Raw genomic sequence first — 22553 nt, forward strand, 5'->3', positions numbered from 1 at the left:
GGGGGGGGGGGGGGGGGGGGGGGGGGGGGGGGGGGGGGGGGGGGGGGGGGGGGGGGGGGGGGGGGGGGGGGGGGGGGGGGGGGGGGGGGGGGGGGGGAGAGAGAGAGAGAGAGAGAGAGAGAGAGAGGACTTTGCTTTTCTCAGGCACCATCGTGGATTGAGTTAGGAAAATTTGGTTGAACGTTTTGATTGTTAATATCACTAGGAATGGGAATAGGATACTGGAGAAGTCGCCGAGCCTCCTCCTCGAAGGAGATAAACCGCTATTATTTTTTTCTGGACTTTCCTTAGTGCAGATGAGTGGACAAGAGACCACCTTTAAAAGGTCTTTTCATATATTTCTCACTTAGCTCACCCGTAAATCTACATAAACTTCCTTTTGACTCTTCTCAATCTTCTCAAAATTCACTAAGTAAGCTTGTATTCAGACAACCCAAAATACTCTGCAAAGTTTGATCACAGGAGTCTGGTGTCCATAGCACCGAGCCAATGTCCGGCAGGCAGCTCAATTAATGTTGGGTGAATTGAATGGGACTTCTCTGCTGGCTAACAGTTCTCTCTTATTTACTGGAGAGAATATTTTGGAACCCTCAGGCCCCTTATTAGCAGGTATGTGGAGGTTAGTAATGCCTTTAAAGGACAGTGTTATTAGTCAATTTTTGTTCCTTTTACAAATAAATGGGAGTTCAAGAGTGGCATTTCCATGAGAGTTCAGAGAAAGCTGTTTCCTCCTCTGCTACTAACTTGAACTTGGATCTGTTCCTTTTCCACCAAGTTCGGCCATCCCAATGATATTCCACCCAAATTTCACTGTAAGGGGCTTGAAGTCTATTTATTGTCATAAATGATAGAAGGTCTTTTAAAAAATGTAGCTAGGGAGGTTAGGGGGCAACTTTTACCCCAGTGAAGACACTGAAGAAGGTTTAATTATGAACACCCCACTTTGTACCCTCTTCATCTGTAATGTGATAAGCAGAGTATGGATCTCTAGTTTTAGAGAGCTGGGCAAGAAAAAGGGAAAGGTCATTTTGATCCCTCCTAAAATATAGCTGTGGCTTGTCACTTTGAAGAACCATCAAAACTGCAGGTCAGGAACTCCTGCCCAGGTTCTTAGTCACTTCTCTCAACTCCAGCCCAGAGCAAGCAAATCCATCTGGGAATTTTAAGGCTTAAGTATCAGAATCTGAAAGTTTGATGCAAGCAGTGAAGGATGGGTGGGAGACATAATACGTGTTTGGCACCTAGTGTGTGCCTCCTGTGGGCACACGTCAAGGTCCCCAGGGATGGTGCCAACTTCAGGGGGAGACAGAGGACTGCTGATCCTGCTATGGAGAAGAGGGTAATGTGTCTCTTGTTACATTCTCTTAAATCAACCTGACATTGAGTAAAAACAAAAACAGAAACAAAAACAAAACGCCATGAAGAAAGAAAAGAAAAAAAAAAAAATCAGGCCCGTTTGGACAAAGCAGAAAATTGACTAGTGTTTAGCCCAGGAAAAATGTCAGCAGCAATCACTGTCTGCTAATCCCAGCCCAGTTTTAATCAGCGTCTCCCTGGCACTCTGGAGTATTTATTCTACTAAAGATTTAAGCCAGTTTGTTTTTAAGAAATATTCTAATCCCCTCTGTTTAACTTTTTAACTTAATCTTGGTTACCAAGTTACTCAGGGAGCTAAGGGGAAGACGCTTTCCCCTCTCACAAACATGATTAACCTGTCTTAGCTTATTTTTCCTAAAATCTCAAGGGCAGTGCCAGCTGGGGGAAGGGGTGAAGCCACAGACAGGGGGAGGGGAAGGGAGTGAGGAAGGAAGGGAAGCGAGTCTGAGAGGCAAGCAGAACGCACAGCCACAGCTCGGCCCCTGCTCACACAGCCCCCATTAAAAACTAGGCCCCAGTCTAGAGTTTGGGGGCTCCTATTTCTTTTCAGCAGCCCTTCAAGAGCCGAGGGAAGAAAACATAGAGGACACAAACAATTCAAGGGCCACATGCATGGGATCAGGGGAACATGCCAAGATCTGCTTTCAACTCAAACTTTGTTCCCTAAACTTCATACGGAACATTAAGGAATTGATTCCGAATTTCAAATTCTAGTTATGGGAGCCCATCATGACCTGACCACAGACCCTGGACAGGCTCCCAGTTCCCTCCCTCCCCCAGCCTTCTCCCCAGTGTCATCACTCAGAGGGCTTCCTGTGTCTAGTTGCTCTCAGATAAAGATGGACACATGTTGACTCTGCCAAATACAGGCTCGCCAGTGCATCCTTATGGGTCCATGCTCCTGGACCCTGCTGCCCCGGCAGCGTGGCCCACCGCCCCGCGAACCCACATCAGCCATTTCAGCTACCACCCCTGCTCTTCTTTGACTACTGTCTGGGGGTCCTGGGGTTGGGGAACTGGAAGTGGGATGGAGGGATGAAAATGGCAGCTTTTAGGAAGAAGATACATCTCCATTTCTTCAAACCCACAAAAAACCATTTTTAGGCAGGGCATAAGACCCCGTTGCCTCCCCCAACCTCCCCCCTTTGCCCTCCCACCTGGTCCACCGGCCCCCAGGAGGGGACAGGTCGGTACTTACGCTGCTGGGGTGGAGGACGGGCAGGGGCAGCAGCAGGAGCGGGACGCAGATGACCAGCAGCAGGTTCTTGGCCCGGAGGAGGCCCCGCAGCAAGCCCATCTCGGCCTGCCCTCGCCTCCCTCGGACCCGCTCCTGCTCCTCTCTGCGCGCCGTGCTCTCTCCACACAGGCTTCTTCCACCTTTCTTGGCTTCCAAGAGTCCTCCTTCGTGTTGGAGGCAGAAGAGGAGGGCAGTTATACCCCCTGTTTCCACAAAAGGCCGAGCTCCTTGCCTTCCGCTTTAGGTGGGATTGATGAGCATAGTTTTATGACCAGCAGAAAGGAACTGGGAAAGGATTATAAATGGGGGCATAGTGGGGTCCCTCCTTGATTGATTAGTAATAGAGTAATTTCATTCTAGGTGTCAGCAAAAGCCCTCTTAATCAATTAAAATGACACCGTTGCTGCTGCTATTTGGCCTTGAAGAAATCATTTAAAAGCTTTAAAAAATTAAAAATACCAAGAACATATTGTGCTCCCCATCATTTTTCCTCCTTCTGATGGCCTGTTTTGGGGAGTCCCTGTTTCATCTCCTACCTGTGCTCGCTGTTGGTAAAAATCTAGTAGCCCCTTCCTTTAAAACAAGCACCCGATTTTGTCAAAGGCGCATGCAGATTTCAGATGGGGCTGCTCGTCTCTCCCACGACCTGATACCTTAACTCATTTCGAATTTCTTTCCTTCAAATTGGTTTCCTACTTATAATTTGCCTTGAGCCAGGGCCTCCAAAGCAGGAAAAAAAAAAAAAGAAAGAAAAAAAAAAATCCGCAAGACATTCCTTTTTGTCACAGGACAAAAACTTGCTGGAGGCCCACCTTTAACTCTCACCCACCAATGGGAGCCAGGACAGAAGCAGTAGCTCCGCCCGCTCATCAAAGCTGGTCAGCAAGTTGAAAAGAACGAGCCGATATCTCTTCCAAGGCCAGCTGTTGATTGGTCACAGCAGGGGCCTGCTGATTCTGCAGAACCCAGGCAGCTCGCAAAGCTTCTTTTTCAGTTTCTCAAACGTCCCCGGGGCTGGAGTGGTGACCATCATCGTAAACATAACCCCACTTCCCCAAGCACTGTTTGCTTTGTTGTTGCAGAGCATAGATGCAGAACTTTCCCTGGGAGGGCCCCTTGCTGACCTAGTCCTCAGGAAGATGACTCCTCTGGTGGCAGGGAGAAAACACAGTACTAATTCTGGAGAACTTTGTCCCCGGGTGTGCAATAGTAAGCCCTTCAGACTTCCCTGCTGGCAAAGATCGTTTGCTTCAGCACCTGGGGGAATACAAAGGCGTAAGCCAGCAGAGGGTATGAGTCTGTAAGAAAGACCCCAGACCTTTTAGGAAGAATGGGAAGAGTACCTGCCTATGTGGAAGAGTCTAGATGCCAGTCTCATTTCAGAGGCCCTTTGAGCCAGGTGTCCGTGGTCTTTCTGGCTGGAGCAGGCACTCTGGTGCTCCTCACAGAGGCGCTTTACCAAAAAGGAAGCAGAAGGCCACCTCTGGCTGGTGCACAAGGAGGAGGTGGGAGGGCGGGGAAGAAGTTGACAAGTTCAGGGACAAGGTCTTAGCAGCAGTTGTACTCCGGTGTTTCTTCTGCTTACAGATCTGGAGTCACTGCCTTTTCTCAGAAAGGACATGTGGATTTAGGGCAAAGAAGAAAAGAGAAAGAAAAGCCCAAACCTTCTGTAAGTGGTAGTCCTTGGCAACATTACCTTGACCTGGGAGATGCTGAGCGGAGTCAAGGCGTTATAAAAACCATATTGTCTTGAATTCACGGAATGTAAGAAATGGCGTTCCAAGGTCTGCAGCTATACCACTGGGACATTATCCCCAGGCTAAAGGTAAAGTGATCAGGAGAGTGACCCCAGAAAACCAGTTCTTCTTGACTTCTAAGACAGGTGCAACTGTGGATGGCGTAGGTTCCCTTTGAAATTACCTTGCCATTGTAGAGTGGGCTAGGATGACTCATATCTTTAAATGCATATTAAAGACTGGCTACTGTATTTACTACATTCTGGCCTCATTTTCATAATGATTTTGAAACTCAGAATGAACAATACCACGTGTGTTTTTTGGTTGTAAATATGTAAGACACTGGATAAAAAAAATCAGCGTCCACTGTTAAACCCATGTACCATTTCGAATTCCTCGGTGAGATAATCTAAGATAACAAAGAATCCAGTGAGTTTAGTAATCCAATCATGGCATTTTTATTATACTATAAATGAATATTTGTTAAATAAAATTAAGTAAGGTGAGGGACACAGTAAGACCAGTAGTTCTTCAGGACTCTATCCATTTTCAGATGAAGAAAACACTTTCCAGAATGCAATGGTCAAGAAACGTAAGACAGATTCCACTTGTATGAGGTATCTAAAGTAGTCAAACTCTTAAAACACAAAGTGGAATGATGATTGCCAAAGGCTGGGGGAAGGGGAAAAGGGGAGATGTTCAATGAGTATAGAGTTTACAAGATGAAAAAGTTCTAGAGGTCTGTTCACAACAATGTGCTTATAGTTAATACTACTGCACATTGTACCCTTAAAATATAGTACCCTTAAAAATGGTTAAAATGGTAAACTTTATATTATGAGTTTTTTAACCACAATAAAAAAAGAGAAATGTTAGACATTAAAATGGGTTAGGAAAGTAAGGTGTGTCCTGTAGTCACTTAACGCATATTTAATTTTTGACCAGTGTACCTGCAGAAATATCTTTTGACTGATTTACCACTTATGTGATTCTCTTTTCACTAGATTCAACATGAGATGACAGAGTAACGAAAGTTTCAGCACATAGGTGTTTGTCAATGTCTCTTGAATGACACTGGAAATAGCCATGAGAATGCCAAATATAAAGGAAACTTTCAGAGTTTTTAGATCCTATATTTTCCTAACCATATAGAAATGGCAGAGATGATTCCATAAGTCACAGGCGAGTTTCCACTACAAACATTACACCTCTAAGTTATTCTATGAGTAAATGTGACAAAATACAACCCGATTGTGATGTGGTTGTGTAGAATGTGGCACTAATGAAGCAAAATGGGAGAGTCCCATTCTGTCTGGTCCACTCTCTCCTGTTCATTGAGGAAAGAGTAGGGTCTTTTGGGAGGTAATGGTGAGCATAATATTTGATTTTGCATGTCAATGAAGTCTTTGTTATAAAACTTTCTGTGGGTTAAAAATTAATCTGTATTCAGACTAAAATCGTGTGCAAGAATCTAGTTACTGAAAACAGAGTCTTCATTTGTCTTTAAAAAGGTCATGTACTTCTTTCTATTTTGTTTAGTCACTGATTGCCATAAAAATTCAGGCCCCAATTTACAAATACAAAGTACATATAATTTTTGGTTGCTGGGTGAATGAACTATGATTGCTACCAATGGTCCTGGGAACCATCCTCCCATTCACAAATCTCCTACCACTAGGATCAGCCATCTCAATCATAACATGGTAGGCAGGGACTACAGGAGTGGTTCTTTCCACCCTGTGACTGATGATTCTGAGTGCGAGAAAGCTCTCAGATCCACTCGGCTGGGGATGGAGTTTCAGGGTGGGTTGCAAGACTCTGTCTACCAGGGTGTTATGCAATATCTAGGGACTGAGGTCATTGCTGGTCCCCTTTCCACCCCACATGCAGGAAAAGTACACTAGTGAGGGTGGGCTATGAGGATGATCCGCCTCTGGGTGATCCCAACCCTTGTCTGTACGCTGACCTTTGTTTTATTTAGACAGTGATACCCAAAGGAGACCAAAAGACAGTGAGTGTCAGAGTACAGGCAGGCAGAGATAGAGGGCAGAAGTCAGACAGAAGAGACTTGTAGATGTAACAAGAAACAGATACAAAGATATTTAGAATTGGTCCCAAATAGAGAGCAGGGGAGACACAATTTAAAATAAAAAGAAAGAAAGAGACAAGCAGAGTGGCCATGTTGAGGAGAACACATAATGTCAGAGAAAGATTAAAGAAAAAAGCAGGCAGCAGAATCTGCGTGTGAGGGAGGCAGAAGGGTATAGGGAGGGAATGAGAGAGAGACTGAGAGTTCTCGATCTTCTGAGCCTGGGAATATCAGGATGCAAGGCTGTATTTTTCTCTGATGGTGAATACCTTCTTTCTGCATCCGAGTATTTTTCCAAAGAGATCATGGAGCTGGTGCTGCAGGCAAATCTCATTTGTTCAAAGATTTTGAAGAAATCCAGACCAATCATCATCAGATGACGATTGTCAGGTACCCATGTCAGAATCAAGTTTAGCCCAACGAGTTCTCGCTCATTCAAAAGTCAGACTTCTAGCTTTAGCCTCCAGAACCCAGCTGTAAATCTAGGAGAAGCCAGAAAGATCTCTGAGCTGATGAGGAATTAGTATTAGAACACACATACTTGAATCTTAGCAGAGGCTTTCATCTATAACTCTTATTTAACATAGAGTTATAACAAGCCTAGCGATCCTAGTTTTTACGTGATGGTAGTTAAGAAAGAACAGATTGCAAAGGGCAAGTTATATTGGTAAGAAAGACAAGTGCACTCTAATAGCCTAGCCTGACAGTGAGGCAGGTGGCAGAAAAACTCAGAACTGGACACAGAATTAGCAAAGCCTAGGATCGTGCAAGGTTGGTACACACAGCCCAGCAGACCTTTTAGAACCAGATGCTCTCCCTGTATGTATCTCACAGTTAAATGATTGTAGAAATTCCATAGATGGAAGGAATCTTAGAGATGATCTTATCCAACTCCTTCACTAGAATGTTTCAAATAGTTATCTGAAGATACGAAATAAAAGCTTAAGGCATTTCGTTTAAATAGATATCAAGCCAACATTTCTAAAATGAAGTTTGGTATTTGAAAGTGTAAAATTCTGTCATTGAAAATCGTGTCTATTTGGAGCACCTTCATTCTCTGTCTTAATGCTAAATTATTTAAGTGAGCCATTTGAAATATAGCTGCAAGAATCTGTCTATTAAGACAGATAGACATGGGCCTGGGGGCCGCCTTTTTCGTTAGGAGGACCTCTCTGCATTAGCGTGATTTCCTTGTTCAAAAGATGAAGTGTGCCTGGACTGGTAGCATTTCTATGGGTCCCTTTCCTGTTTCTCCTCTGTATTAAACCAGCCCTCAGAAAAGACAAGTCAAGGCAACAGGTCATAAAGTTACTGATTTTCTAACTGATTCTTCTCAGTGACTTTTGGAAAAGTCAAGAAGTATATCATTAGCTAACAACGTATTTATTTGGGTATAGCTCTAGTTTCTTAATATTTACTATAGAATCTTTGGAAATATGTTTATCCAATGCAGTATCCTGGTCCCTCAGGACCAAAGGAATCTGTCCCTCCTCTTCCTGCCATGCCTCTGTGATGTTTCCTCTAGCTCTGTCCTCAGTCTTGGGAATGTGTGGCCATCGCCCTATGTTGGAGCTCATCTGAGACTCCTGTGTGTCACCAGGCAAACCATTCTGCCTCTGGAGGCCTCTTGAATGACCACTTCAACCCCTTCTTCCAGCCCAGTCACATTATGACATGGATCAGACGTGTCTATCGGGAAGCTACAGGGGGGTGATAGGGCAAGGTGGTCACTTTGATTTTATCTCTGCTACTCTGTGTTGGTGGTATGGGTTTTGTTGCTGGTCTCTGTGAATAGAGTAGAGAATGAAGACTTGCTGGATTACTGTGTGTGCTGTTCCTGCTCTGAGGTCCTGGTGTGGGCTGGTCTCTCAGGGAGACACTCTAGGACCTGAGGACCGCATCAAGTCGTGCCTCAGGGCCTGGAAGAGGCTAACGAGGGACTGGGCCCAGATGTCTTTCTGATACCCTTGGGACAGGGCTGTGCGGTAGGCTGTGTAGGCCAGGGTCAGCACTGTCCTTTCAAAGTCTTCTTTCTTGAGGACACCAGGGTGGCTGGAGAGGCTGGCACTCAGCCGGCGGATGTCTGGGATGCGCTTGGGGATCACATCATTGCAGATGGTGTTGAAGTCCGAGGCCTTCCGCAAGGAGGCCAGCTCCTCGTCCTTGATTGAGATCTTCAGGTCAGAGCTGATGTCAAGTTCGGCTAGCAGGAACTGGTAAGAAACACAGGATGTGGAAAGACATGAAGCCAGGCATTGCTGAGGAGACAGCGCTATGCATTATCACATGAGTTCACTTAGGGAGACGCTGTGGAAAGAGCTTTGGAATTCAAGAGACCTGGGTTCCAGTTCCAACTTTCCCACTTACTGTGTTACCGTGGATGAGTTACTTAACTTCTCTGAGCCTCACTTTCCTTCTCTGTAAAATGATTAGTAATGGTCTACTTCACTGGGTTATTGCAAGAGGTAAATAAGACAAATATGGACAAATCCTGACAGAGCCTGGTACACAACTTCTATTTAAAGGGTCAATGATTGTTTCTAGTGTCCCAGATCAATCCCTTCTTCCTTTTCTCCCTTCCTCCCATGAAAGATCTTCTAAAGCATAAACTGACTATTTCAGATAATTTTAAAGCAGAAGCTGAGAATTTGAAGGATGTAGAGAAATGTGCTAGGAATTTAGTGGAATACAGAGATTTCTCCTTGTTTCTCCCCTGCTTGGTAAGAGTAGGTGCTGGTCTGTCATCCGCATCTCTGTGAAGAGCCAGGCTCAAAGTAGGAGCCTAATTAATACCTCTGGGATGGAATTAGGACTCCAAATCCCAACTGTGCTCTCTGTCTCCATCTTCCCCCTGCTCTGATCTATCCTCCACGGTACCGTCTGTTATATTTATGACATAGATCTGTTTATATGACTGTGTTGAAGACGTGGCAAAGGCTACGTAAGCATTTTGCAGTTTGTTCCCCAAAGCAGGATTCAAAATCTCCTCCCTGGCTCAATTGTGTGGCCACAGCAGGCTGTCACTTTCTTAACTAGACAGTCCTAGTGCGTGGAGTCCACAGGATGTCAAAGCTGGAGGGGGATTTTGGAGATCATGGCTGACTTCCTTCATTTAACAGTTGAGGATATACAGACCCAGAGAGAAATGGTAGCTTAGGTGAGGTCACACAGCTGATGGGTGACAGAGTCAGGACTAAAGTTCAGATCTTGAGCCTGGAATTGTACTGCTGAGAAGCCTTAGGAAATTTCCCCAGTGGTATGGAGGAGAAGCGGGTCTCAGTGATTCATGGGTGAGAGGCAGAGGAAGAGAGAGCTGTGGGGTGGCCCTGGGTTTCCAGAAACTGAGCTGGGCTAGCAGGGTAGCCAGACAGTTTCATTGTCACAGCAGGCAGGGCCTTGGAGACATGGCTGCACTCAGACAATGGCTTGGCACTGCCTGGACACTGCTGATGAGACCTGCCTCCAAGCCCTTGCTTGGGAATATTGCCACACTCTGGTGCCCGGGTGCTGGGAGTGGCAACTATGGGCCAAATCTCATCTCTAATTTTGCCTGGACTGAACTCCTAGTGCTATCATTTCCTGTTATGGTATGTGGTGAAGGAGGGAAATATGAGGAATACCTCACTTTGGCATGAGCAGGATTTTATGACCTCCACAAATTAGTCTAGGCCGTTCCCTGTGGCAGCAGGGGCCACTCATTTTCAGGTGCTCAGGGAGATCACTTCTCAAAAAGGATAGAGAAGGTTAGTGCGTTTTGGGTGAGTTGGATTGCCTACCTCATAGAGTAGTTCCACTTCCTCCAGGGAGGTCTGCAGGATGGGGTTCAGTGGCACGGATGAGGACCTCTTTGGCCGATGGGCAGCAGGGAAGAGCACAGCTGGAAGAAACAAGAGCGAGCTCTCAGCTGCTGCATGCGCACTGCCTTCTCCCCCTGGCTGACCTGAGAGTTGCCAGCAAGGCTTGAAAGTAACTGACTTGGAGTGGTGGTGGACACAGAGTGGGGAGAGGTGACAGACTCCCCTGATGTGTGTCCCAGAAAGCTCCCAGGCATGTCAGACCAGTGGCTTCAAACCTGGCTGCTCATCGGAACCATCTGAGAAAGTTTTGAGAAACTTGTATGCCTGGGGATATGTATGCCCTAGGGAATTTATATTTTAAAAGAGCAGAATAAAGCAAAACGGAAGTGAGTAAGCAAACAACCCCCTCCCCCAACTTCAACAAGTGCTCTTAAGCAACAGTATTCACTTGAATTCTCTAAAAATATGGTTCCCTGACAGTACTTGTTGACCTAAAAAAGAAACTGAGGCCAAATATGTATAGCAAAGGGTTTATTTGAGCATACATAAGAAACTGCAGTCCTGGTAGACACACAGCCAAGTTGCTTTGGAATGCGCTTTAAAGGAGGTTACAGAATTCAGCATTTTATAATCACACAAAGGGGGAGAATCAAAGGAGAGAGAATAGGACAGCCCCCAATCACTACATCAAATTTTCTATAGATCTGGGATTGTTACCAGCTAACATTCTACATGCAGGGATCCAGGTTAAGTGTTACAAGAAGCATCCTAGGTTATTTTATTACTTCTGGTGCCAGTCTGTCTGCTTCTAAAAATGATCTTACGATAACGTTTTCCAGGATGTGGGACATGACTATTTACTCATCCCGGATTTCCCAAGACACTACAATTTAGCTGACCTGGTCAGAGCAGATATTTTTTTAGTTATTGTATTGCACATCTTAGCACTTTATTTTATCAACATGAAATTCTGGTTTATGAAAGAGTACTTCAAAAAGCTCATGGAAAGATGGAATTTAAAGATAATACAAATTCTTCCATAAGCTTTTTGAAGACCCCTCATATTTACTTACAACCCTTTTAATCAGGTGTTCAGACTTCTGGCTATGCAGCCATTTGAAATATAGCTGCAAGAATCTGGACACCAGTGACAGAGTAATGGAAGACAGCTGCTGCAAGACCCTGACACTTGGCTCCAGGGGAGTGTGGAGCCAAGCTCAGGGCTTCTCCCAGTGGCCGACTGGTTTGGAAACACATTTAGTATAAGGTTAATGACTTGACAGAGTTGTTCCCAGTGGTTGCCTTTAGAAGTGGTAGCTGGAGGAAGGTAGATGGGCTACCAGAAATATACAGGACAGCACGAATTAGGAATTGACCGGGTACAAGTGAGGGGGAAGACAGAATATTATAGAGAGTTGGAACAATCATTATAAATTGCAGTTCTCCAGGACTGTACCAGGCTAGGAGCAGACATCCCTGACCACCACCACAGCCCCCGTGTAACAGGCATTGTGGAGGATCCTGGCTGTGTGGCCACTCTCAGGTTAGCCCTGTGGTTTTCAGGCTTGACTATTAGAATCACCTGGGAGCTTTTAAAAACCCTAATGCTCAAGGCCATATCCCAGGCCAATTTACAGGGGCGAAATGTAGGCATCGGGACTTTTTGCAGCTCCCAGGTGATTGCAGTGGGCAGCCAGTATTGATAACCATTGTGTTATACAGATCTGCAGACAAGCAGAAGGTGCCCTCCAACCACAGAACAATTCAAAGCTCACTCCCATCTGACGGGGCCTTCCAGGGTCTTCTGAGGAGACCACGGGCATCATGTTCCGGGAGGTAAGGAGTCGAGGCACAATGAGGGCACTTTGTCTCCGCTCTCTTCTCAGTAGTTGAAGCCAGGAGCACAACCGTCCTGGATCCAGCTGTGTCCTGTTTCTTTCTACATGCCCTCATTTTCCTCCCACCACGAAAGGGTAGATGACATTTGGGATAGGCTCTCAGAGTGACTTTACTTCCTTAATTCTACTTCCAGAATTTCTCTCTTATTGCAAAATTAAAGGCATTGTTCCATTGGCAGAAAATTTCACCCCCCAGCAGATGAAGGAGATAGAGAGGGAATGTCATGAGTGTGGGTTGCTTTCTGCTCGCAGTAATCACAGACTTCCTGGGCCGCCTCCCAGGAAGTTATTAGCTATCTTACACCTGGGCTTTCTTTACCCAATTGTTTCCCTGCGAACAGCAACACTCCTTTAACATGCTGGCCCCAGGTGGACCTCTAGTTCTCAAAGAGCTGAGAAGAAAATACTTCCTGATTCAAAGCTGAGCTTGATAACGGAAACTTTGTCATTTCTGAAAGCTCTAGTTCTCATACCTAATAATAGCACAGTTTGGTGGAGATGGTTAGAAATAACTTCAGCCTCTAGACAAAGGGAATGGTTATTATTTTATAAAGTATGTGTGGGGAGCACAGGAATCTTAAAGATGGTCCCTCCCCTCCTCCCCCAACTCCTCATGTGGGGAGCACAGGAATCTTAAAGATGGTCCCTCCCCTCCTCCCCCAACTCCTCCCGCTCCCCACTTCAGTCCTCCACCCCCAGCAGTACTGGCCCTCACATGGCTGTGGCTGCTTTGGCTGTGTGCATCTGGCGGGGTGGGGGCTTTAGGCCTCCTTGGGCTGCTGGAGTGCAGCCAGCTATGGAGCAGGGATTTTAGCAGCCCAGTGGCTGCCCAGATCTGACCCTGTATGAAGCAAGACCTAGAGAGGATAAGTTCAGCTCCACCAGAGATGCTGCAGGTGGTGGGCAAGAAATAGCTCCACGTGGTCGATGTCAAAACATAGAGATAAAAAGTTAAATGTACAGTCACGCCAAGATGTTCCTGTCCATAATGACGAAGGCTCGACCCTGCCAGAAATGCAAATGGCCAAAACAAGAGCTGACCAATTCCGAGATGTATATGTGCAAAGCTTGAAAATACGCTTGCTCCTGCATCAGTAGAAAGTAGCCTGTTTTCCCCAGGAACCCCTGGTAAGCCCACCGCACGCAGCTGTTTTCCTATCTCCTGATGCTTTCTGCACCCATTCTATACATTTCCCGTCCTGCTGTCTATCACCCTGGAAAGTTTCGTCAGGATCGCCAGCTCCCAGGAGGGCGGACGGGGTGTTATGCTTTCCCTGCTTGAACTCAGTGTCTGAATAACGCAGGGCTCCGAGGGCAGTCTCAGTATATATTTTGGAATGATTTTTCTTTCTTTTTTTTGGTGGGTGGCCAGTATGGAGATCTGAACCCTTGACCTTGGTGTTACCAACACCATGTTCTAACCAAGTGAGTTATCTGGCCAGCCCCTATTTTGGAATAATTAAAAAAAAATAGATTAGGTATTAAAAAAACAAAACAAAACAACAACCCTGGAGACCCTTCAGGCTTTGCTGGTTTTTTTTTCCTTTCCCTTCAATCCCATCTCCCAAATTTATGGAGGTCATTTTAAGTTCAGCTCGCTGCTCACTAAAGAGATTACTAAACTCCTCTGGGCTTTGCAAGGCTGATGGGGGAGACCTGGATGGCCATTAGCACTGGCGCCTTGTCTGAGAGAGAAGAGGGGTGGGTAGCAGGGCGGGGAGAACAGAGACTGGCAGGAGGATCCAACCCCTCCCAGGTGCCACCTGAGCTTTGAGACTTACTTTGAGTCTCAGACAGCAAGGCTGCTGGGACATCATTGTGAAAATCCCCGGCTGTGCTCCTTTCACGTGGTGCGAACTTGGGTCCATTCGTTTTTTTTCTTCTCTACTCAAGGCTCCACACCCAGCCCACCCTCCAGCTGTTTCTTTGGGATGTGAATGTGCCCACGAAGGCTGCTCAGTCTGTCTGTCCCGGGGATACCTGAGATTCACATAGTCTCCTTGCAGGAAAGTCTGCTGCACAGTCGGTGTTGGGGCAGAGAAACCCAGAGCTACTCTCTTCCTTCCCAACTCCCTGGACAAATGAGCCTTCAGGGAAAATGAATGTCTACGATACTCATACATTGGAACTACCAGCATAGAACAAGTGAGTCACTTGTTGGAGGTCATGCCACAGGGACTGAGTCCAGGAACTGGATCCAGATATTCATGGTTCATGTGTTATAGCTCGTTCTGTTCCTGTCTTCTGTCTAGAGACACCTTTGGACCTCAGGCTAAAGCTGTCAGAATGTGGAGCTCAGATATAATAGTTCATGAGTACCTACTGTGCTTCAGTCAGTGTGCTTTGTGCTTTGTGCTTTGCGTAGGTGCCTTGTGAGATAAGTACTAACTTCCCATTTTATAGATGAAGAAACTTATTCCTAGGGTTAAGGAATTTTCCCTAGGCCTCCCAATTGGTTTTTGAGGTAGGACTGGGGTTAAAATCTGGATCTCCCAGGCTCTCAAACCCAATCTCACCGATAGGGTGGACAATGCTATTTTTTTGTAGGTTCATCTGCCCAAAGACTGGGCATTCTTCAGTTCTGAATAACTACAGGAAAGATAAATTGTAGTGAATTATGAACGAATGAATGCATTTGGTATAAAACATATTCTTAAATGAATCACACGTATGTTCCAAATCTCGAACTTTGGTTTATAATCATGTGACATGCAAGGTCGAATTACGGCAGACCTTAGGATCACTCTCTTGCAGGGGTTCTCAACTCTTTCCTCCATTCTGATTCCTTTGCAATCACTTGACAAGAGCGCATCCCAGCTCTACCTGTTTCACATGTGTACCTGTGCTCCTGAGTGTGTCTGGAGGAAAACACCGTGTTAAGTGGTCTTCCTTTAAATCCATGGCCACCCTCTCCCACAACCAGGCACACAGTGCCAGTGCCTCAGGGCCCACCCAGGGACCTGAGGTATGGAGCTGGGGACCAGACCCCCCTCCCAGAACCAGGCATACCACGCCAGCACCTCAGGGCCTGCCCAGGGACCTGAGGTATGGAGCCAGGGACCAGACCCCTCTTCCACAACCAGATATGCTGCGCCAGTACCTCAGGGCCCACCTATGAACCCGAGGCATGGGGAAGGAGACCGGACCCCACTTCCAGAGCCAGGCACACCACACCAGTGCCTTGGGGCCCACCTGGGGACCCAAGGTATGGAGTCAGGGACTGGACCCCCTTCCCACAATCTGGCGTACTATGCCAGCACCTTGGGGCCTGCCTGAGGACCTGAGGTATCAAGCTGGGGACCCGACACTCCCCACAACCAGGCACACTGCCAGTGCCAAGGAGCATGCCAAAAACATCACCTCCATGTGGGTGGCCCACCACAGCCACCACAATAACCACAGCTGCCAGAAAGTGGCTAGATGTCACAACCACCATGCAGATGGTCCTCCAGCCACTGGAGTGCGTTGACACAAGGAGAGTCACCAGCAGAGATAAAGAAGAGGACGTCTCTCTCCACAAAGCCCATTTCAGAGTGACAGAAGAAACATCTGCTTTATGATAATAGTGGGGGATCTGACCACACCTCTAGCATTGGACAGATCATCTAGGCAATAAATCAACAGAGTAACCATTATTCTTTCAGAAGGAGAGAAAAAATTTAGGGTAATTGTGGGGGGAGAGGGGGATGGGGAAAGATTAGACAAGGGGCATAAGAATAATTATGATTTGTAACAATATATATGCTAGTAATATTGATTTAATCAACATATCTCAATGTTGAACCCCTAAAATATGTATAATCAATTTTGATTCAAGAAAAAATAAAATAAAATAAAAATAAAAAATAGAAATGATAAAAAAAAATCCATGGCCACTAACCTCACATGGTCCCTTCAATGCTGCCAGACAGTCATCCCTATTTCCTGGTTCCTCTTGCTCTCCCCTTTCTCAGCTGACCATGTCACATCTTCTGTTCTCTTCTTAAACCTGCCTCTTGCCCATTCAGGCTGACTCTTCTGTGCTACTGTGTCCATACTTTCAGCCAGAGCCAGCTTTCCATGTGTGCATAAAGCCCCCCGTAAAGACATCGCTCTGGCAATTCAACCTTTTCTTTCCTACATCACTAAGTTTTCCCTCTTGTAAACTGGATCTTTCATAGCAGCATGAAAACATATTGCGACTTCTCCCATCTTAATAAGAAAAATCCCTCTTCACTGGCCGCACGTCCTTCTCGCCTACCTGTTCATGTCATGGTGCTCTGCCTCGGGCTTGGGCTCGCTCATCTTTTCTAGCCACACTCACTTCTGTACTGACTTTCCAGGCCAGACTTCTACATATCCAAATGCCTGCTGGAATCTGCTTTTGGATTTGTAATAGCTGTTGCCCCCCACCCTCATCCTCAACCCTCAGCACACACACGCACATGCACACACACACTCATCTCCTGCTTCTGCTCCAGTCCTCCCATCCCTCTCAGTTGCTCAGGCATCACCCTTGACTTTTCTCTTTGTTTTGCATCCCACATCCAATCAATCAGTCAACTTTGTCAGCTCTACCTTCAACATTTATCTAGAACCTGGCTACTTCTTGCACATCCCTGCTGGCCTCCTAATCCAGTCTTGAGAGTCTCTCCTAAGCTGTTCCATCCTTGGCCCTTGCCTTCATTCTATTCTTCACACAGCAATGAAGTGACTCAGTGGACGGCTGCCAGATAGCTCAGTTGGTTGGAGTGTGGTATTGACAACACCAAGGTAAAGGGTTTGCATCCTTGTACTGGCCAGCTGGCAAAAACCAAAAAACAGAAAAGGCGATTCTGTGGAAGCATAAGTCTGATGATGTCACTTCACTGCCCCAAACCCTTTATGGCTTTCCATCTCTGAGTACAAGCCAAACAACTTCAAGTGGCAACCAGGTACTACATGACTTGACTTCTTACTACTCTGAACTCATCTACTGTTCTCCCTGGCTCATGTGAGTCCAGCCACAGGCCTCCTTAATGATTCTGAGCTCACCAGGCATGCTTCTGCCACAGGGCTTTGCACAGGACCTGTGTTTCTTCTGCTTGGAATATTCTTTCCCTAGAGACTGCATGGCTCACTCCCTCATCACCTTCTCAATGATGCCCTCCATGACTCTTCTATTTTAAATTATAACCCTTTATACTCTCTAACCTCTATTCTTTATCACCATGCAACACACCACATATTTTATTTATATATGTGTTTACTGCAAGTCTCCCCTCACTACAATGTCAGCTCCACGAGGGTATGGGATTTTGTTTGTTTTGTTCACTGCTGAATTGCATTGTGCCCAGTGCCTAGCATTGTGCCTATTACTGTTTGTTGAACGAATAAACGATCCCATAGGAACCCATGACCTACCCTTGTCACTAAACTCCATTCTTTTCAAATAGAGTGCTTTACGAAATCCTTCCCTTTTTAACAGGGAGGTTTTGAGTTTATTTGTAGTTCTGGGTCCTGGCTAATTATCAGAAAGTAGATGTTGACCCTCTGTCTCCACCGCAACCTCCCTTATGTCTGAGAAGTCCTGTTCTGGCCTGGAGGAAGTTATTTTTAATTCATCTCAGTGAAGGCTGTCACTTCTCTCCCCACACCTTTGTCCTTCCAAGCTTCCTACCCTAGAACCGACAGCAGAAGGTGCCCCAGGTGGAGTAGGCTGCCTTTGCTTTCCAGCCTGACCTCTTTGCCTTTTGATAATCTGGGTTAAAAATCTCCTTTTTCTTCTTCCCACCCATCCCCCAAATATGTTCAGTATAGTAGAACAGTATGAAGGCTAACCATGGTTTCCACTTAACCATGCCTAGCATTTGGACTGGAGAGCTTGCTGGAAAGGATTCAAACTTCAGACCATATCAAGGCAAAATACAACCGTATTTTTAAGGAATCAGTTGAAGCGACTCTGTGGAAATGACAGTGGGTGTGGAGAGAAAAGCTCTCGTCTATAAAAGATCTTTTGCCAGATCCTGCTGATGTCATGTACTTCGTGGTTCCTGGGCCAGCCCTTTGGAAACAGTGCTGTTCTGAGTCAGCCTTTAAAAAGAGTGCTGGGGTCCTCTGGGAGTGCTGCTGGTGAGATGATGGAGAGCGGATGAGTGGGGACGGTGAGCCTGTGACAGCGAGCCTGTGACAGCAGACAGGCCTGGGGGTCAAACCCTTCCAGCTGGGTGATCCCTCAGCCTCTAGTTTCCTTACCCGTAGGTGGTCAGAATTGCACCTGCCTCATGGAGTTACTATGGAGCAAACCAGGTGGCTGTGCACGGTGCCCCTGGGAACACCAGTGCAGTCAACCAGTCGACGCTCACTGAGCACTGACCACAGGCCCTCCTTCCTTGGGGAACATTTGTGACTGCGAACACGCACAGCTCTAAAAGGGACACCTGAACGTGACATAAATTCCACCAAATGACTGATGGGCCATCCTTCCTGTTAAAATACTTTTAAAAGAAATAGTTTATATGCATTTAACAGATCAAAGATATTCCTATTAATTTCTTGAGCTTGTATTCTTTTTTTTCATTTGCAGCTCACCAGTACAGGATTTGAACTCTCTACCTTGGTGTTACAACACTGTGCTCTAAGCAACTGAGCTAACCAGCCAGCCTGATTCATATTAATTTGTATAGACATATTTCTTTCTCAAGTTGGGCTAATCCTACCCTCTCAAGTGATGCTCTGGCAGGACAGGGGTAATTCTAGGATGTGGGCCATGTGTGTGCGCATGCATGTGTGTGTCTGGGTGTGGAGATCCGGCTCCCCCAGGTTGGCCACGGAAACCATAGGTGAGTCACTTGGTCTGAATCAAGCCGGTGGGGCTGGATCCTGGATCCTGGGATGGAAAGCTACCTCCCAGGGTGGAATCCTAGAGAGCACTTCTTAGGGAGAGGCGGGAGAGTGGTAGGAAAAAGATGTCCTGACAGCAGGGCGTATTCTCTGTGGGTTTATTTCTACATCTCTCCATGTAAGAGCAGGGGGGTGGGGGAGGGACTGAGAGATGATGGAGCATAAGGGAGGCTTTTATAGGGAGAGGTCGCCCTCAGACTGCTTCCAAAGGGAATTCTTCTAAATTAGGGCTGAAGTTGGGGGTGAGGATAAAGATGAAGGCGAAAGGAACAATATATTGGAAAAAACTGTTATTTATTTGGGTGTGACTCCTATTCTGTCTTAAAAAATGGCAAGAATTGTGTATTCTTTTTATAATCAGAAAAAAATGTTAAAAATGGAGAAAAATCAACTACGTGGAAGATTTTTGATGATGGTTGGAGGGAATCCATATCATTTGTTGACACTGAACGCTGACTAGAACCACTAATCTGGCATTTCATATCCACTTCCTCCCGATGTCCTCTCTCTCGGTTGTGTTGGCTTTGAGTCTCTGCAGAGACTGTGAATTTACTGAGGACAGACCTTCCCCAATGACGAGGGGGCTGGGCCAGAGTAGTTGCTCCCACGATGTTCCTATAGAACCCTGTTGAGAGCCTCAAACTTTCATTAATGAAAAATTTTCATTTTTTTAAAGCTGGTGGGTAATAGCTAACATTTATAGAGTGCTTCATTATTTACAAAGCATTTTCACTTACATTTCTGAATATGACCCTCACAACAACACTGTAAGGGCAAGTTTTGTTACCAGTTAGTGAACTAGATGTTAATATGTTATTAATAGGTAACATAAATTACCTGTTAGTAAGCTCAGAGAGGTTAAGAGACTTGCCGGAGATCACACAGCCAGTTTGAGGCAGAATTTAACTCTGAATCCCTTGCAAGGTAGCTCATGAGGTAGCTATAGTGTTTAGAAGCCATATTACAAGTCAAATCTTTTGGCTTTCTAACAGCCTGCATGTTAGAAAGCCTAGATATTATTATCCCTTTTTAATATACAAACTAAGTAGTGCCCCCAGGGTGACGAAGAGGCAGGTGGCAGAAACCAACTCTAAGATTTCTTTGCTCTCTACTTCCAAGTGCTGTCCCCAAAGTGTGTGCACAACATGAGCTGGGGGGCTGAGTGTGCGTGCACACGTGTGCATGCACGTGCAATATTGTTAGGAGACTAAAAGAAAAATGCTACATTATTTGCCTCTGGGCAACAATCATTTCACAGCTCAGCTCAGAGGACTGGCAAATCCTTAATAGCAGGCTCAAACATGAGATAAAAACCACAATAAGTACAGTGAGTGGCTTTTGTACCCCCCGCCCCCTTTCAGATTCTTCTCCTCCGTGCTCTCTTCTTTCCCTGAAACTGTCCTTGAGAAGCAGGAGGCTTGTCCTCTGCCACCGTGTGAATCAGTCTTCATCTGATTTTGGATCTTTAGAAACACCTACTGGCCTGACTTGAAGGAGCCACGTTCTTCTTCCAGTTCTTTCCAGGAGAGTGAACTCAGTTGACTTCAGGCCGTGGAAAGATTTCAGTTCTGATTGGCGAGGAGTGGTCAGCTCTATTGGACCCTCGTTTCCTAACAGCGATAAACTCTAATTGGCTCAAGGTGCTGCCAGTGTCTGCCAAGCAGAGCCAGTCTTAGGGGCACAGAGGAAAGATGCCATCGCAGCTGTAGGGAGCTACAGCCCAAGGGAAAGGAAGTCACCAATGAGAGAAAAACCTTTGCTGGGGCCCCTGCCTTCCCCTGGTGGATTGGGGGTTGGTGGGAGTAGCAGGGGCCAGCACACCAGATGCTGAAGGGTTACTCTTTCCTCACCTGCCCTGGGTCAGCTCCACCTGGCTGCAAAGATGCGTCCCCTCCCAGTCAGACAGCAGCTTGGGGATATCCATCCTGGCAGCCCAGGCCTGGGGGGAGCCTTTCCCCTTTGGCTCCCCAGGTAGCAGGCCTCTGCATCCCAGAACCCACGGCTCCATCATTTCAGCAGCAGACCTCTGCACCTGCTCTCCAGATGGTCTGCTCCAGCTGTAGCAGCTGGTGGGGGGAACTAGAGCGAGTCTGTCCACATTCTATGAAGCAAAAATGAGTTCTCTCTGGCATGCCAGCAAGGGATGCCCTCTGGGTTCTCTACCTCAACCCTCAGTGGCTTTTATTTATTTCAGTGTCATTTTCTCATCACCCTCTAACACGGGGGAACGTGTCAGAAAGCATACAGCAATTGGCAGAGAGGAGCTTGAAGGAGGGTCCAGGGCTTCTAATTTCTTTCGTTCCATTTACTCCCCTCCAAATTCCTCATTTTATTTAAGAAAGAGTAATGAGCATCAAACAAACAAATGAATAGAAAGCAACTCACCCCTGCTCCACCTGTGGGACACAGTAGCCTGAGCATTGTAACACAACAGCAGAAGCAGCAACGTCTTCCAACACATCTTCCAAGGAGATGATAATCGACCCTCAAGCCCAGGGGACCCCAGGAGCTACAGGTATGCCCGGGCTGGTCCTCCCAGTGAGACGACAGAGTTCTTACCACCCGTCCCTTTTCAGAAGTGCAGAAATGCCCTCTCCCTGCCGTGAAGGGTGGAGGCAGTCCTGTGTCCTTGGGTGGGACCAAGTCGGTACCTCTCTAATCCAACTCTCTCCGGGATTGGGGGCCCCAGGCTTCCACAGAGAGACTCTGTTTTTGAGCACATCTGGAGTGACTCACAGGGCATGTGATCTCCTTGGCAGTGGGGTGGATAAATATAATTTCTGTACTTGAGTTCCATGTGTTGGATGCACCCACTGGAATTTTTCTTTCACAAACAGACCCGCGGAACTTGTTAGAGAGCCCGGCGAAGAGCTGGCTGCTCTCCCGTCCACACAGACTCCACCAGAGCCAGGGCGAGGGCTGGAAGCTGCTGGCAGACGCTGGGGCTGGTGGAGCCCAGAGTTGCCTTCAGGACAGCAAAGTCATTGTTGTGCCTGGGCTGAGTGTCACTGTTGCCCTTCCCTGGAGCCAGACCGAGAGATGTTGGTGTCTAGAACCTTCCACAGGTTTGGGGGTGGGGACTGGGGAGCTGGCAGGTTGTGAGGAGGCAAAGTGGAGAGGTGACGTGGTACATGGGTGTTGGACATGCGGATGTGTGTAGGTAATGATCCAAAAGCCCCGAGGTGACCCCTCATTCACATTCCTGATGCCCCTTTTCTGGACTGTGCCTAGACCTGGGACCAAACCACTGTGACTCTCCCAAGCAGAATGGTAGTGTTTTCCATGATCACTTTGGAAGTCCGGCCACAGACACCTCAATTTTGATCAATACCACTTCCTCGTCTTCTCTGAAATGACAGACGGGGAATGCTAGGCCTTGAAGGATGTTCAAAGATGACTCGGCCTCATGGGTTTCCAGCTTGTGGAGAGAGCCCAGGGTAAATGTCAATGGCTACTGCACAGGACAGCTCCAAGTTTCCTCTACTTTAATCAGAGCTCCTTTTTTTTTTTTTCCTTTTTGTCTTTTTTCATGTCCGGCAATGGATCGCAACCCTCAGT

General features: G+C 46.6%; 2 protein-coding genes across 2 annotated transcripts in view; both read right to left on the reverse strand.

The window, feature by feature from the left end:
* SLC13A4 (solute carrier family 13 (sodium/sulfate symporter), member 4) overlaps nucleotides 1-3365 on the reverse strand; it is a 41463-nt gene extending 38098 nt beyond the window's left edge. Inside the window, exon 1 of the mRNA XM_008576463.1 lies at nucleotides 2576-3365. Coding sequence (XP_008574685.1) covers nucleotides 2576-2674 — 99 coding nt within the window. The 5' untranslated portion in view covers nucleotides 2675-3365. The remainder of the gene's footprint in view (nucleotides 1-2575) is intronic.
* A 1419-nt stretch (nucleotides 3366-4784) lies between these two features.
* FAM180A (family with sequence similarity 180, member A) lies at nucleotides 4785-21676 on the reverse strand. The gene is made up of 3 exons (XM_008576461.1): nucleotides 21381-21676; nucleotides 10216-10316; nucleotides 4785-8652 (listed from the first exon to the last, which is right to left on the reverse strand). The coding sequence occupies exons 1-3, from the start codon at nucleotides 21454-21456 to the stop codon at nucleotides 8308-8310; spliced, it is 522 nt and encodes a 173-aa protein (XP_008574683.1). The 5' UTR covers nucleotides 21457-21676; the 3' UTR covers nucleotides 4785-8307.
* Nucleotides 21677-22553: the final 877 nt, after the last annotated feature.

This window comes from Galeopterus variegatus, unplaced genomic scaffold, assembly GCF_000696425.1.
Source record: "Galeopterus variegatus unplaced genomic scaffold, G_variegatus-3.0.2 Scaffold1358, whole genome shotgun sequence".
Taxonomy (NCBI): Eukaryota; Metazoa; Chordata; class Mammalia; order Dermoptera; family Cynocephalidae; genus Galeopterus; species Galeopterus variegatus.